This window comes from Astatotilapia calliptera, chromosome 20, assembly GCF_964374335.1.
Source record: "Astatotilapia calliptera chromosome 20, fAstCal68.1, whole genome shotgun sequence".
Taxonomy (NCBI): Eukaryota; Metazoa; Chordata; class Actinopteri; order Cichliformes; family Cichlidae; genus Astatotilapia; species Astatotilapia calliptera.
The window spans coordinates 34223630-34237185 of NC_137441.1; the positions used below are offsets into that span (position 1 = coordinate 34223630).

A 13556-nucleotide genomic window follows, 5' to 3' on the forward strand; every position below is an offset into this window, starting at 1 on the left:
AGAAAACAACACTTTAGTGAGACAAAGTGAATCAATGTTTTATTTTTTGTGTACAGGTACAATTTGGTTTAAAAAAAAAAAAAAAAAAAAAAAAAAGACATAAAATCATTTGTTCTTGCCAAAACTGGGAAGTGTGTGACAACTAATCATTTTTATACAGATATCAGACATTAGGACAGTACACTTTTTTTTTTTTTTAACCCTTGGGCAATTAAAACTACCATCGACATAACACTTTAAAAATATCTAAATGGCCCAAGCTACTAGGGAAATGTCTACATTGGCACGCTCAGAAGTTGGAAGAGAAGCTGACAGTTTGCTAAACACTTAACACATAACAGCTGTAGTATTTAAAAAAAAAAAAAAAAAAAAAATTATAAACCCCAACTAGAAACAAAGGTGTCTTACGCTGAGACCACTAGCCATGAGTTCTGGAGTGTCCAAGTGTGCACAGACTTGGAGACAGGTTCCTGTCTGAATTTAGGAGTCCTTTAAGTGAGATGTACTTTCCACTCGATGATCCTGAGTCAAAGCTACTCGTAGGCTGTTTCAGTAATAATTTCATGAAGACACAGGTGGTTTTTAAAAAGGAAAGAAGAAGAAGGAAAAAAAAAAAGGCAGCAGCCATGCATTTTCCAGGGACCAATGATGGTTATAGACCCCATTCAGTGGTTTCAAACACTGACCAAAAAAGGAAAAAAAAATAAAAGGGGGAGGGAGATGAGCACTCAAACTACACTGTTTTAGTAAGGTAAAAAAGTAAATTCAAGGTCGTCATCATCATCATCACCAAGAAGGGTCATGGCTATGAAGAAACTAATTAGATCCACTCCATCATCTTCATCCTCAAAGTCATCTTCTCCAAAATGCTGCAAGGACAAAGAGAGTGAGGGGAGAGTAAATACACCCTTATCTTAGACACACTAAGAGGGAGGAGAACGTAAAACACTCACGGATCACCATGTAGTTACCAGAAAGGACGCGCTGTGTCGACTTTTGTCATGTCGGTAAAGGCACTCGCTTTTGAAGGGGCAGCATTGGTATCGAGAATAGTAGGTGCAGGATTTCTTACTGGAATCAAACAAGAGGCAGCAGGGAGGGGTCAGTTAAATGTTTATACTGGCTTGAGATGACAAGCAATTTTAAAATCTAAAAAATAAAAAAATAGTGTGATTTAAGTGAAATATGCACAGGGCTTTGAGCAGTATATGCATATTTAATTTGTTGTGCATCAGCATTATAGATCTCCTTTCAATTAATACCTAGAGTTCTCCTTTGCTAAATTTTTCGTCATTACTTCTCTTCACACCGATTTCTGTTCCTTTTGCATAAATTTGATTCTAATTATCATGTTGTAAAAATCTGTGCTGAATCATTCACTCTGTAGCTCCCATTGTTAATTAGTTAGCAATGCTACACACCTGTGTTTCAGTACTCTTCCTTAGATATGACATCTGCTGCACACTCCATACTGTTAATATCAGAATGACCTATGACCTAATGAAAATCTTGAAAACTGGTGAACTGTGCTGAGTCGAGTACGTACTAATGGTAAAGGGACTTAAAGGCGCAATAAGCAAAAACAAAAGCAAGTTTTTGCTGAATGGGAGATCTGTAGCAGCTCAAGAGATTCAATTTATTGGGAGGAGTATATTTATTTAAAAAACAAAACAAACCTTTAGAAAGCAACTTTGGACCAAGTTACCATGGCCTAACCCATAGGTGTCAAACTCTGGCCCGCGGGCCAAATTTGGCCCACAGCCTAATTACATTTGGCCCGTGAAGCCATACCAAATTACTGTTAGAGCTGGCCTACTGGTATTATACAGCTAATATATATATATTGTTTAGTATTAAGCTTTGCTTGTTCCATATTCAGTTTTCCAGCAAAACTTATTTGAGTCCATAAGAAGAGATTCATTCTTATATCTGGAGGAAGATTTTTTTTTTCAATAAATATTAACATTAGCCCGCGACTTTGTTCCAGTTTTGAATTTTGGCCCACTGTGTATTTGAGTTTGACACCCCTGGCCTAACCAAAGGATTTAGATGAGTAGTTTAATTCAGGAACCTTAATCTACAGCAAGACTCACTATATAATTATTTTTTTTTTTAAAAATCTATCTATAGTAAGAAATCTGAAGAAAAGGCTGGACTATTGACACTAACATCCACACAACATACCCAGGAAGACAGACTCAAAGGATTTTCTAAACTCTGCGGACATGAGATCTATTCCTCACCTGAATTTTTGCTTGAACTCAGTAATTAGATCTTCCTTTTCTTGTCCTTCAACCCAGTATTTGTGCGGCACATAAAAGGCAGACCTCACGCGGCACTGTGGGCAGCGTCTGAGAAGAGGGAAAAAGTCAATCAGAATCACTTCGAGCCCTCTCTGGTTTTGTCAGATCCTGCTGCCTCCTAAATATTACAGAAACCTACTTTATCACATCCAGGCCGAGGTCTTTGGTCTTCCTCCAGGTCATTATGCATTGTAAACAGAAGGAGTGATTGCAGTTGGGCAAGATGCCAAAGACACCGCTTTTCAGATCAGTCTTTTCATACACTTTGTCCATGCAGATCCCACAGGTCACGTCTTTGCTCCTGAGGAAGGCCTCAGTTTCCTCCTCCCTTCCCTGAGAACCAGAAGCTGCAGCGGCAGCCCCATTCTCTGGGGTTTCAGATGGGGAGATCTCCTGAACATTAATAGAAGGCTTTGGGTTCAGCCAAGTTCTCCTGCTGAATGAGCATGCTTAAGATAACGCAGTCAAATTAAATGCAAACCTCATTTCTTCCATCGCAGGCACCTGCTTCAGCAGCTTCTGAGCTTTGAGACGATCCCAGACCAGATTCTGTAGAGGAAAAGCAAATTAATTAGATCAACTTCTACGTTCAGGTCCATCTACAAACTCATGCAATACCTTCTGACTGCTCCTCAGCGATATTCGCTGGCAGGTGCCCAGTGTCGCATTGAGGGTTTGAGGTATCAGCTGCCAACTCTGATCTGCTGCACTCTTGTTCAGATGTCACCTCAGCTTGCAGAACTGCAGGTTCTGACCCTCGCCTATCAGGTGACGCGTGAGCCACACTGGAGGAGGAGACCGTAGGTACTGAAGCCCTTCTTCCTACAACAGTTGTGCCAGCTTCAGACTGAAGAACATGGAAAAACCTAGCAGAGAAAAAATATAAGGGATTAAATGATGGATTTTCTTAAATAATAAACATGGGGGGAGGGGGGGGCAGCTTACCTGCAGCGCTCACCATACCAGCATCCACCTTTCTGATAATACCGACATATTTGGGATGAGTGTATGGTTGGCCATTCATGACGATAATTGCATCTTGAACCAAATCTGCAAGAGCCATTTATGAAACGCCTGCAATGAGGTGAAAACCACAAATCGCAAAGTAAATTTCTGCCACAAACCTTTTTTTTTTTTTTTTTTTTTTTAAGTAGCAAGATTGGTTTTACATGCCGCTCCAGTGATTTGAACTGTGATGACTGCTAGTGTTTATAGGGTTATTTAGAATGCAAGTTCATAACGATGAGCCGCTGGTATTTTATTCTTTATAAGTGAAGATGCTCAGATTTTTATTGAGTGTAACCAGAAAGTATAGGATTAGGAGTGGATCAGACAGCTCAGGCTGAGGTGTTTGGAGACAAAGTTTGAGAAGCAAGGATGAGATGTTTGGACATGTGAGTGAGCTGCTCTGGCCAAGCCTAAAGGAAGAAGCTGAAAAGAGTAGTCGAGCCGTTTTTATAGTTTAGTAAATTCTTACAGGTGGGAGAGAGACTGAAAGCCCTGCCTGACATTAACCAATTTTTTTTTTTTTTAATTTTTTTGACGTAGTAAAATTAATAATCTGACTTGAGCCTCAACTGCAGAACACATTACAAAGTAAAGAGCGAAAATTTTATACGTTGAAACAACATCGGTACTGTATATGCACATCATTAAACAGCTTCAAAAACCGTATTTGTCAATAATAATCATCGTGTACTGACGCGTTTCTGGATTAACTGACGGAGAAGGGCCAAATCCGACACAGAAGTGCGGTCGTAAATCCCACTTACCAACAGCCACTAACTCAGTTAGCTCAAGTTTTGGCTAACATTTCAACATTATATTTAGTCACCTAGCAACACAAAATTTGTACGAATGTACTCACACAGCAACATGGTCTACCACACTTTCTTCCTAAGTTGATGTAATCAAAAGTCACTATTTCACTTTAACGTGTATATTAGAACGCCACACGAAGGCATTAAACTCTGACAAGCTATTTCTCGGTGCTTGGTCCACACTTTCCTCATTTCTAACCCACTCTGTGGGACTGTGAGGGGCTGCTTACCGACAAATGTTTCTACTACGAGCCGAGTCCATCCTCCGTGTGTTTTGAACGAGCCGCCGCCAAGCCTTCACCATCCACGTTATCTAAATAGTTGACAGCTGGTTCCTCGTACCAATTAACCTGGCAACGAACCAATAGAAACGTGACGCTGACGTCAGCACGTTACGCACTCCATTCAGAGAGTTTATTGAAGGACGCCAATCACAGCAGGGAGCAACTTGAAAGAGTTGTATGATCCACCTCATGATAAAAAAAAATTCCAACAAAATAAAAAATAAAATAAAAATAAACCGAGAAAATCACCGTTGCCGCTTCTAATCAAGTTTATAAGTGAGAAATCACTAAACTAAACGTGCAGATAGGTTACATGTGACCATTAAGAAGAAATCATTTCAAGTTTTGAACAAATATGTCAGTCCATCACTTACACAGGCATAGAGGTAGCTTACATCAACTTCTTTTTTTTTCCTTTCTGTTTTTGGTGTAATTGCTCCTTTGCCAACTTGGCACACTGCACACCAGCCAGTAACATCAGGATTTCAATGTGTAGCAGGAATTTAAGGCAAAAATAATATATGTCAAGGATTAGATGAGACAGCGGAATAATGTCACAGATCATACATTAGAGGTAGATAGGGATCAAGACAGAATAAGAGCAAAAGAGGAGACCTGTGCTCACACCAGCAGGGACAGTAACAACAGAAAAGGGGAAGAAATGATTAGAAACGTCTGGATCCTGGCTACTGTATCGCAAGGCTTTTACACTCTATGCCTCACCTTTCAAGACACATCAGCCTGTACATAAAAAGAGCATTAATCTAGGACCGTGTCTATCTCCAATACAAAAGCACCCTACGATATTGGAAGATGTTCAATTTTCATCAAGTATCCCAGTAATAATGACATGGTTAAAAATGCTGGCTTAAGGTAATTCCTGCACATGAAACCATAAAATCCAAACTCCTCATTGGGGAGAGGTTTGATGGTATTCTTGGTGATATATTTGGTACAGTCTAAAACTAAAACAGGCAGGCATGTAATATGAAAGAACACATATGAACTAATATATGAAACAAGTTGATAAATTCATGTTTTGCCCTTAGAAATACAATCAAAAACTACAAATAATTTGTTACAGAATTACAAAGAATAACCTAACAAATATATTTAAATGGAAAATTCATTATATTTTGGATATCAAAAGGAAGAAAGAAAACATGCTGTCCCTTGTACTTCAATGGGTCATGTATGTATGCGTGTATAGTGTCAGATTCAGAAATAAAATCTTTGCAGCATAGTCCAACAGTTCACACTTGGCTAGATGGCTTTAAGACAAAACCTAAATAAACTGGATCTCACATTTATTGACAAATGGCAAAATGGTATTGCACACATTGCTGCATTAAGAGAGAGCTCTACACTGCTGGAGCCAGCCCAGTTTGTGTTCTTTATACCAAATGGCAAAGTGGTGGTCAGTGATAATGATGATGATGATGATGATGTAAACAAATACCAGCTGCTGCATCTCTCCCGTCAGTTAAGTCTGAAAACACAATACAATCACTTGTTTGTTTGAACGGTGCCACTGGTGTGAGAATGTGAAATGCTTTCCCTTTGCAGCACAAACACAGAGCTGAGGGGAGCGAGGATGAGCTCCCTCTGCACACTGCTCTGGGGTCAGCTTCGCTAACAGGATGAAACAGGAGCAGCCTCATTGAGAAAACATATCATTCTTCCTGTTACGTGACCGTTGTGGGAAACTGGGACTCGCAGCAAATGATTCCAGATGCTCGTCACATGCACGCGCACACAAACACACGCATAACTGTGCTGAGGGTTACGCTGACACTGCGAAGACTCTGCTGATTGTATTAGCACTACCAGGTGAATTTGCCTCATCTGCACCTTAGAAATCCATCCCGTACTACAGTGCTTGTACTGAATGCAGTGTTTCATTATAAAATTCAGTCTGTAACAGTATTGCTAAAAGCAGTTTGTGCTGGAGACTGCTAATACATGTCCTTGTAGATCTCCTGTAGTAGAGGGTGGAGCGAGGTCTCCGACTCAGTCTTTTTGATCTTTTGGACGAGCTGAGCGTTCTCTGTAACCAGCTGACGGAGGTCAGCCATCTTCTGAAGCAGTTTTGGGAAGAGGTAGACAGAGTCAGAGTGATTTGCGTGGAGGTGAAGGTCCAGGGCCTGAAGGATGTTGTCCTGACTCTGCTCCACCTGCTTCACGTTCATTAGCCCGGGACGATCTAGTGCAAAAAGAGGAAAAAGCCTGTGATGAGTCACAATTTATGCTGGGCAAACAAGACATGCAAAGACAAGTTAAAACCCGTTTTAGAATCTTACTGGCATGTAGCAACATGATAGATAACCAGTAGCTGTTATGTGGCTGGTTATAGACAATTTCTTTCTGGTGGAACCAGCCCCGAAAACAGACACCCTCTCTACTTTTAAGATTAGCCTTAAAACATTGCTGTAGGACAAAGCTTATAGTTACAACTGGATCAGCTGAACAACCCCTTAGTTGTGCTGCTACAGGCTCAGTGATTACTTTTAAATCACTGTCTTATCTTTTTCTGGATGCTATAAGACTCGAACCTTAATTGTACCTTCTAACAGTTTCAATGCAGCACTTTCAAAGAGGTTTCAAGAGCTACAGACACACTTCACAAGATTTGAATCTTCATACTTGATCAGAAAGCTGCTCAGGCTCACCTCCACAGAGAATAATGGCAGCAACAAACAAGGCCAGATCACTGTCATCCAGCTCCAGAGCATTGAACTTAACAGCAAACTCAAACTTTGGCTCCATGATCTCACTGAAGGGCTTCCGTAAGCTGCGCAGAAACTCCCGTGTCACAAAGCCTTTGCCATTGGCCACCAACAGTCCATCTTTGTTCATGAGAGATGGCAGCATGGCAAAAATAGCCTCGTGCACACCATACTTTAACAAAGTCACCTGCAGTAAGCACACAAACAGCTGTTTATTTGTGCTTTCCTAAACTTGGATATACTAATAATTCTTTGTTATATGAGACAGCGGCTTACCTGGTCATTAAGGAAGAGGTCCACAAACCCTGGAATGCACTTGGCAAACTCTGTAAGCTCTCGCACGGTCTCCACCGTGGTGCACTGACAGCGGTAGAACACATGAACCCCAATCTCCTTGGCCAGAGGCGCACCTGGAGTTAACTGGCTCCACACCAAACCACTCTCTGCTTTCCAGAGGGTGTCCACATCGTAGATCACAAATGGCTAAAAGGAAAATGTATTAAAGGGAGAAAGGTCTGAGGGAAAAATTCACATAACTGAGTTTTGCATAAAGCCAAGCACGGCTGAAAGACAGGAACATACTGAGGTGCTGCTGGTTTTGCCCATCAAGATGCTGCGGGCTCTCTTCTTGGTCATACTGAGGTTCTTCAGGTAGGCTGTATTGACTTGTTTGGCTAAAGTCTTCAGGTCTGAGCCACCTGGTTTGCTGACGTCCAGCTCCTCTGCGAGTATGCCTGCCACCAGCTTCTTCCTCTCCGCCTCAGGCATTCGTCCATATCTGATTGCTGAGCAAAAACACCCACAGAGACGGTGTTACTCTGAGAGGATATTTGCAACACTAATGAGTTCTGAAACCTCTTTGTGTTTTGGAACAACTCAGAGCATTAACAATGCAACACACCATCCATGTGCTACAAAAGATTGGAAAGGCTTTGACATGAAAACAGCGGATTTGTTTCCTCCTTTAGACACAATAAAACTCTTGGATCTCTCAGGCAGCCCATCTTCAGCTGGTCAAGAACGTAGAAGCTAGACTGGCTTCAGGTGAAATTCAAATTCATTTTAAGATTTTATTACTAGCATATAACGTCCTACATGGCCAGACTCATTCCTGTATAGCAGATATGATGACAGCTTATTCCAGCAGTTGGCCTTTCTGATCGTCTCATCCGGGTCTTTTAACTGATCCATGCTCTTATTTTAAAGCTAGTGATGACCACACTTTTGAGGCTGTCTCCCCTAAACTCTAGAACAGCCTTCGTCAGCACATCAGTTTGGCTGAATCTGTGGTTTGTTTTAAACAACTGCCCATTATTTTTGGCTCTTGTTCTTCTAATGCGTGTATAGAAGTGCACATGCAAGAATGAATGCATGACCACATGTTTGACTTTACATTTCTATGACTGGACATGCACAGTTATCTTTAATGTGCGGTTTTACTCAAACAGTGAAGCACTTTGTAACTGTGTTTTAAAAACTGCTATACAAATAAACTGATCATCATCTTAGTATTTTAAGTGAATCTCAGAAAACACTTAAGCCCTCACCATCGTGGGACATTCCCAAAGACAGGCACTTCTGGAAGCGACAATATTGGCACTTGTTACGATTTTTCTTCTGAATCTTGCAGGAACGCTCACAGCGCTCATATTCCAGTTTCATCCGCACAGTACGCCGGAAAAAGCCCTGCACAAAGCAAAGCACATCTAGTTAAGCAACTCACACAGAACTTCCCACTCAATAATCTGTTGTGGGTAAAAGAAAAAATGTTTTACCTTGCATCCTTCACAGGCATGTACGCCGTAGTGGAAGCCAGAGGCCTTGTCCCCGCAGACCTTACACTCCACACTGATCCCGGAGCTTGTGCTGTCCTCTTGGCCCAAACGCAGCTGTTCTGAGAGCGAAGGTGATGAGGTATGGGACAGGTCTGCATATAACAAAAAATAATAGCATTTCAGTTCAAGTACAGCTTCTGAAAATTTAAGAGAGTGGAAAGTCTTACCTGTGTAGCTCGATGATGCGCTGCTGTTTTTCTTGTTGCCACTGTTCTCCTGATCTTCCCCTTCTTTCCGTCTCTTCTTCTGGTCCCTTTTCGGGTATTTAGAAGCAGGGACTACCTCCTTCTCCTCCTTTTCCTCCTCATCTTCACTCTCCTTGCGCTTTAACTCTTTCAGATCTGCCACCTCGGAGACGCTTGTCGCACCACAACTGTCTGAGCCTACAGACTCTGCCTGCGGTGGCGTCCACCTGACGTCAGCTGCGTCCTGGGGGCACTTTGGCTCACAGTAGCCGTTCACCCCGTCATGCTCCTCTGGGGCAGTTTGTTGAAACCCGTCCATGGTTCCTGTTGCAGCTGATTCAGCAGCTCATCTCCTGTCACGTAGCCACCATAGTTGCACTATTTAAAAACAGAATCAATCTCCTTGAAATACACCTTACTAAAAAAATATATCTGTTAACATGAGGTTTATTTACACAACTAGAAAGAATAGCTAATCACACTTTAGAGCCCACATATCATCAAGGGTTCCATTTAATCCAGGATGCCAGCGGTTAAGAGTCCAGTTTCAGCTTGCCATAACAAACCAACAAAGCCAAAATAGAGCCCTATTTTTTTTAAATAAGCACACGGGTGAAACTCACATAAGTCTTGTATTCAGTTTAGTATAGCAATAATAAATGAGATGAATGCTGTTCAGTAATCTTCAATAGAGTTTGTTTAGGTGCCTTTCAGTCAGTTAGGTTTTGTTATAACAGCCAGGGAATGTCTTTTAAAGAAATAAGCTCATGACCTGAGACACAGATGTTATGGAATCACGCCTCAGTTACTTCAAAGCCAACGGAACAGACAGACAAGACAATAATAAGGATATATCTACATTTTCAATCCTGATTTAAAATATCACAGAGCACTTTACAGGAATATTAACACAGACACTGTTTGGGGTAACTGTTGCTAGGTTCGGTTAGATTTAAATACTTTATTATAAATGAAAGATTGATTTGCTTATTTGCAGCACTGTCCAGAAAAGCCTGTACATACATCCAGAGATGCCATCTCAGTATTACTCAGTAATTACGTATTAGTTAGCAGCATGTAGAACGAAGCCGTGTCTAACAGTCACACTTAAACAGGGGTTTTCCTGGCTCAAAAAGGGTGGACTGTGCACATAAGGACAAGTTAGAGCTGGGCGATATGAGATTTTTTCATATCACGATATGTTTTTTTCATTTCAGGCGATAACGATATCTATCACGATATAAGCCAAATAACTTGTAAGAATTTGTAAGATTTAAATGTGCTGTTGCTCACAAGTAAAATGTGAAATAATCAGCAGCTTGTTTTTATTTAAATATTTATTTCCCATAATAAGTTCAACAGGGTAGATGTACTTAAGGAACATGAGACTTTTTCAGATAAATAAAGGCAAATATTGCAAACTACACAAAAGGCAGCCGCTAAAGCGTTTAAGTTTCAAAATAGAACAAACGAAACAGACTAAATTGTCAATTCCACTTAGAAACAAAATATTAATTCTAAAAATAAATCTTAGTTTGTTTTACAGAAGAACAGACAAAACTGACTAACTTTTGTCAATATCAAATAAACTGAGAACTAAAAGGAAATTCTCAATCTCTCCTTGTTGTATAGCTGAGCTTTTCAAACAGTTTTAACAGTTACTTTAGTCTGACAAAAGCCGAATGACGAATTAGCGCTTCCAGTCAGAGACTGAGGCTACGTCCACACGTACACGGGTATTTTTGAAAACTGAGATTTTCCGTTTTCGTTTTAAAAAATAATCCCGTCCACACATAAAGGCAGAAATGAAGGAAAACGCTGCTATGAACATGCCAAAGCAGCAGGTGGCGCTAGATTCCTAACCGTGCAGAAATGTTGGCCAATCAGAAGTCTAGAAGCCTCGGTGGGAAAAAGTAAACAAAGCTGGGGCATAGAAGCAGAACCGAGTCGTATGTGTGGAGGGACAGTAACTGTGTGTATATGTAAGCATTTAAACACTGCAGAGAGTAGAATTAACAGTAACAGTATTGTAGAAATTCATTTCACTGAAACAATAACGTGGTGCACAGTGTGACGCATGCACCAGTTTATTGTATTTCCAGACTTGCTTTCGGCACAATTTACAGTGCATGCTACTCTGTTTTTGTCAGACTTGAAATAGCCGAAATACCTTCACACTACGGAACCTCTATGGCTCTTCCGTTCGACAATCTCTCCGGCATTGGAACCATCATCTGTTTTCTCTTCGGTCACACTCGGTTGATTTTTCTAGTCGGCACACTCATTTCCTCCATTACCCGCTGGCTGCTTCCCAAACAAACACACGTGCGGCTTGGCACTTTTGTGCTGTACGTAACAAGTCACGCGACGTGAGGCTGCGGCTGTGATTGGTTCAGCTCTGCGCTACTTAATTTGGATTGGCTGACCTTTTTTTTTTTTTTAAGAGGACAAGAGCGGCGAGGTCTATCGCGATAGCTTAATTTCTCTATCGAGTAAAAGTTATATCGCGATACATATAGTTATCGTTCTATCGCCCAGCTCTAGGACAAGTGGTCTGCAAATAGTTCAGACGAAAAGTTTTCTGTTACCTGCATTTTCCTGTTATCTTTTGGCCTTTTTATGAACCATAAATGTATTTTTAAATAAAGAAAAATCAAACACCACTTGAATAAACATGTTAAAAATCACAGTCCTGCGAGCTTTCCCTTTATTGGAAGGTCAAAACCTCTTTGGTAACCACTGTAAGTTCAAAGCAAAAAGCTACTTTCAGCTTCTCCCTTATTCATAATAAGTTGCCACAGCGGGTAGCCTCTTCAGCAGTTTTTTTCCTCCTCCAGATGGCAAAAGGACTGCCACTCATATAGTGCCTTTCTACTTAATTTGAGCCCTCAAAACACTTTCTACTGCAAGTATCATTTGCCTAATAACACACACACATATATGTATGTAAAATTTTGCATTACTTCACATAATAAGATGTTTAGTATATGCCTGTGGTACCTTTAACAAAGTTATTTTTTATAGTAGATTATATGGAGATTATCTATTCTTTATGCAGCTGCAACACAATGATTTTCATTGCGGGATACAGTATCTATCAATTTGTGCACCGGTGTGGAAAAAAAGAAGCTGAAATACTACTTTCAAAATCTTCAGTTTCATAATGAATATTCATTTATTTTGCCCCTGGAACATAACAAAAGCAAGAATTTCACAACCGCTGCATCACTTTTAATCAAAATAAGGGCCCACCGCATTTCCAGCACAGTTCAGCCAGTAGATCGTAATAGTAAGGGCACTAACTTTATTTCTAACCGAGCTTGAAGACATCTGTATTATTGTTTGCCTCACTTGCGATGGGGTGCGGGGGGTATTTGGCGGCTGCTTTTAAAGGAACAGGGTGCATGCACTATGTACACACTGAGCAGTGCAGCTTGCTGATGGAGGCGGTGGGGGAGAGGGCTTTGGGTTGAGGGTTACAATTTTTTTTTCTACCCCGGGGCCCTCTAGCGGATTAAAAAGTCCTTGTTTGTAGCTGTGCCTTAACAAACAGCTACAGTGTTGATATATTAGAAATAAATGTTGTTGTTTTTTTCCATAAAGGACACACTCATTGTAATTCAAAGGCTACGCGCTGTTTTCATAATGCTTAACACCAAATTAGGGGTGTTAGGACTTGTCCAGTAGACAACCTGTCACACTGGTTCTCGGAAGTCTCTGCTAACATTACCGTGTAACTGCATGAGTCACTGACAGGACTGTAACTGGATACAAGCGTTTGAAAAATGAAAGGACAACCGAGTTACAGACATGGCTGCCGCCAAACTTTCTTATCTCACTTAAAGTTTAAACTGTATAGGCTTTAAAACTGAGCTCGTTCAGCCGTCGGCTCGGTTAGCAGCTAGTTAGCCACTACCTTGAATTGTGACTGAGTCCTACTATCAGCTAGCCGTTAGCACGGCTGACCCAAATTCCCGTTTGTGCCTTTAAATCACGTTAGCTATCCTACCAGGTTAACTTACCTCTCCCGGTTGTGCTGCTGCTTCAGAAGATGTTTATGCCTCCCGGCTGAGGTAAACAAGCCACAAAAGCAGTCCCGAGTCCCGTCCCGGATCGATCGGCTGTTGACAAGTTTGTTTGCTTGAAGCTGGAGTTAGCGATCTGACGTTAGCTCTTGCTGTAAGCTAACTACTATAAACTTAGACCGAGTCAGGCCTCCGTCCATGTAGAAACCGGGCTGACGAGACGGGAAAAACAATGTGGAAATCTTTGTGGGCTACCATGTCACATGCAAATAAGTGGAGTTAACTAGTAATCCCTCCCCGAGTCTATCCCTGGCTTTGCTTTTACTCTGCTTTGGTTTGGTTTGCTTCACTCCCCTCTCTCCTCCCCCTCCTTCTCCC

The 13556-nt window shown here is 41.1% G+C and overlaps 2 protein-coding genes across 3 annotated transcripts; both read right to left on the reverse strand.

Moving 5' to 3' along the window:
• Positions 1-73: 73 nt before the first annotated feature.
• On the reverse strand, positions 74-4541 carry mkrn4 (makorin, ring finger protein, 4). 2 transcript variants are annotated; one of them, XM_026153967.2, is made up of 8 exons: positions 4354-4540; positions 3249-3377; positions 2922-3169; positions 2785-2852; positions 2443-2696; positions 2244-2351; positions 972-1071; positions 74-869 (listed from the first exon to the last, which is right to left on the reverse strand). In XM_026153967.2, exons 1-8 carry the CDS (start codon positions 4425-4427, stop codon positions 744-746), a joined length of 1107 nt encoding a protein of 368 aa, XP_026009752.2. In that variant the 5' UTR covers positions 4428-4540; the 3' UTR covers positions 74-743. The 2 variants fall into 2 exon arrangements, with proteins under 2 accessions (XP_026009752.2, XP_026009754.2); XM_026153969.2 differs by having other exon boundaries at positions 726-869; positions 954-1071; positions 4354-4541.
• Positions 4542-5421: 880 nt separating this feature from the next.
• On the reverse strand, positions 5422-13556 carry ppardb (peroxisome proliferator-activated receptor delta b). The gene is made up of 8 exons (XM_026153966.2): positions 13176-13556; positions 9136-9531; positions 8909-9060; positions 8681-8819; positions 7716-7918; positions 7410-7616; positions 7077-7320; positions 5422-6610 (listed from the first exon to the last, which is right to left on the reverse strand). The coding sequence occupies exons 2-8, from the start codon at positions 9470-9472 to the stop codon at positions 6363-6365; spliced, it is 1530 nt and encodes a 509-aa protein (XP_026009751.1). The 5' UTR covers positions 9473-9531; positions 13176-13556; the 3' UTR covers positions 5422-6362.

Excerpts from the sequence above, each read along its gene's own strand:
- mkrn4 (XM_026153967.2), bottom strand. The coding sequence starts at position 4,427 with ATGGTGAAGGCTTGGCGGCGGCTCGTTCAAAACACACGGAGGATGGAC. Across the intron at positions 3,378-4,353 it reads CGTAGTAGAAACATTTGTCG|GCGTTTCATAAATGGCTCTT; the intron begins GTAAGCAGCCCC and ends ACCTCATTGCAG. Across the intron at positions 2,352-2,442 it reads CTCGGCCTGGATGTGATAAA|ACGCTGCCCACAGTGCCGCG; the intron begins GTAGGTTTCTGT and ends CCCTCTTCTCAG.
- ppardb (XM_026153966.2), bottom strand. The coding sequence starts at position 9,472 with ATGGACGGGTTTCAACAAACTGCCCCAGAGGAGCATGACGGGGTGAAC. Across the intron at positions 7,321-7,409 it reads ACCTCTTCCTTAATGACCAG|GTGACTTTGTTAAAGTATGG; the intron begins GTAAGCCGCTGT and ends TGCTTACTGCAG. Across the intron at positions 6,611-7,076 it reads TGCCATTATTCTCTGTGGAG|ATCGTCCCGGGCTAATGAAC; the intron begins GTGAGCCTGAGC and ends TTTTTGCACTAG.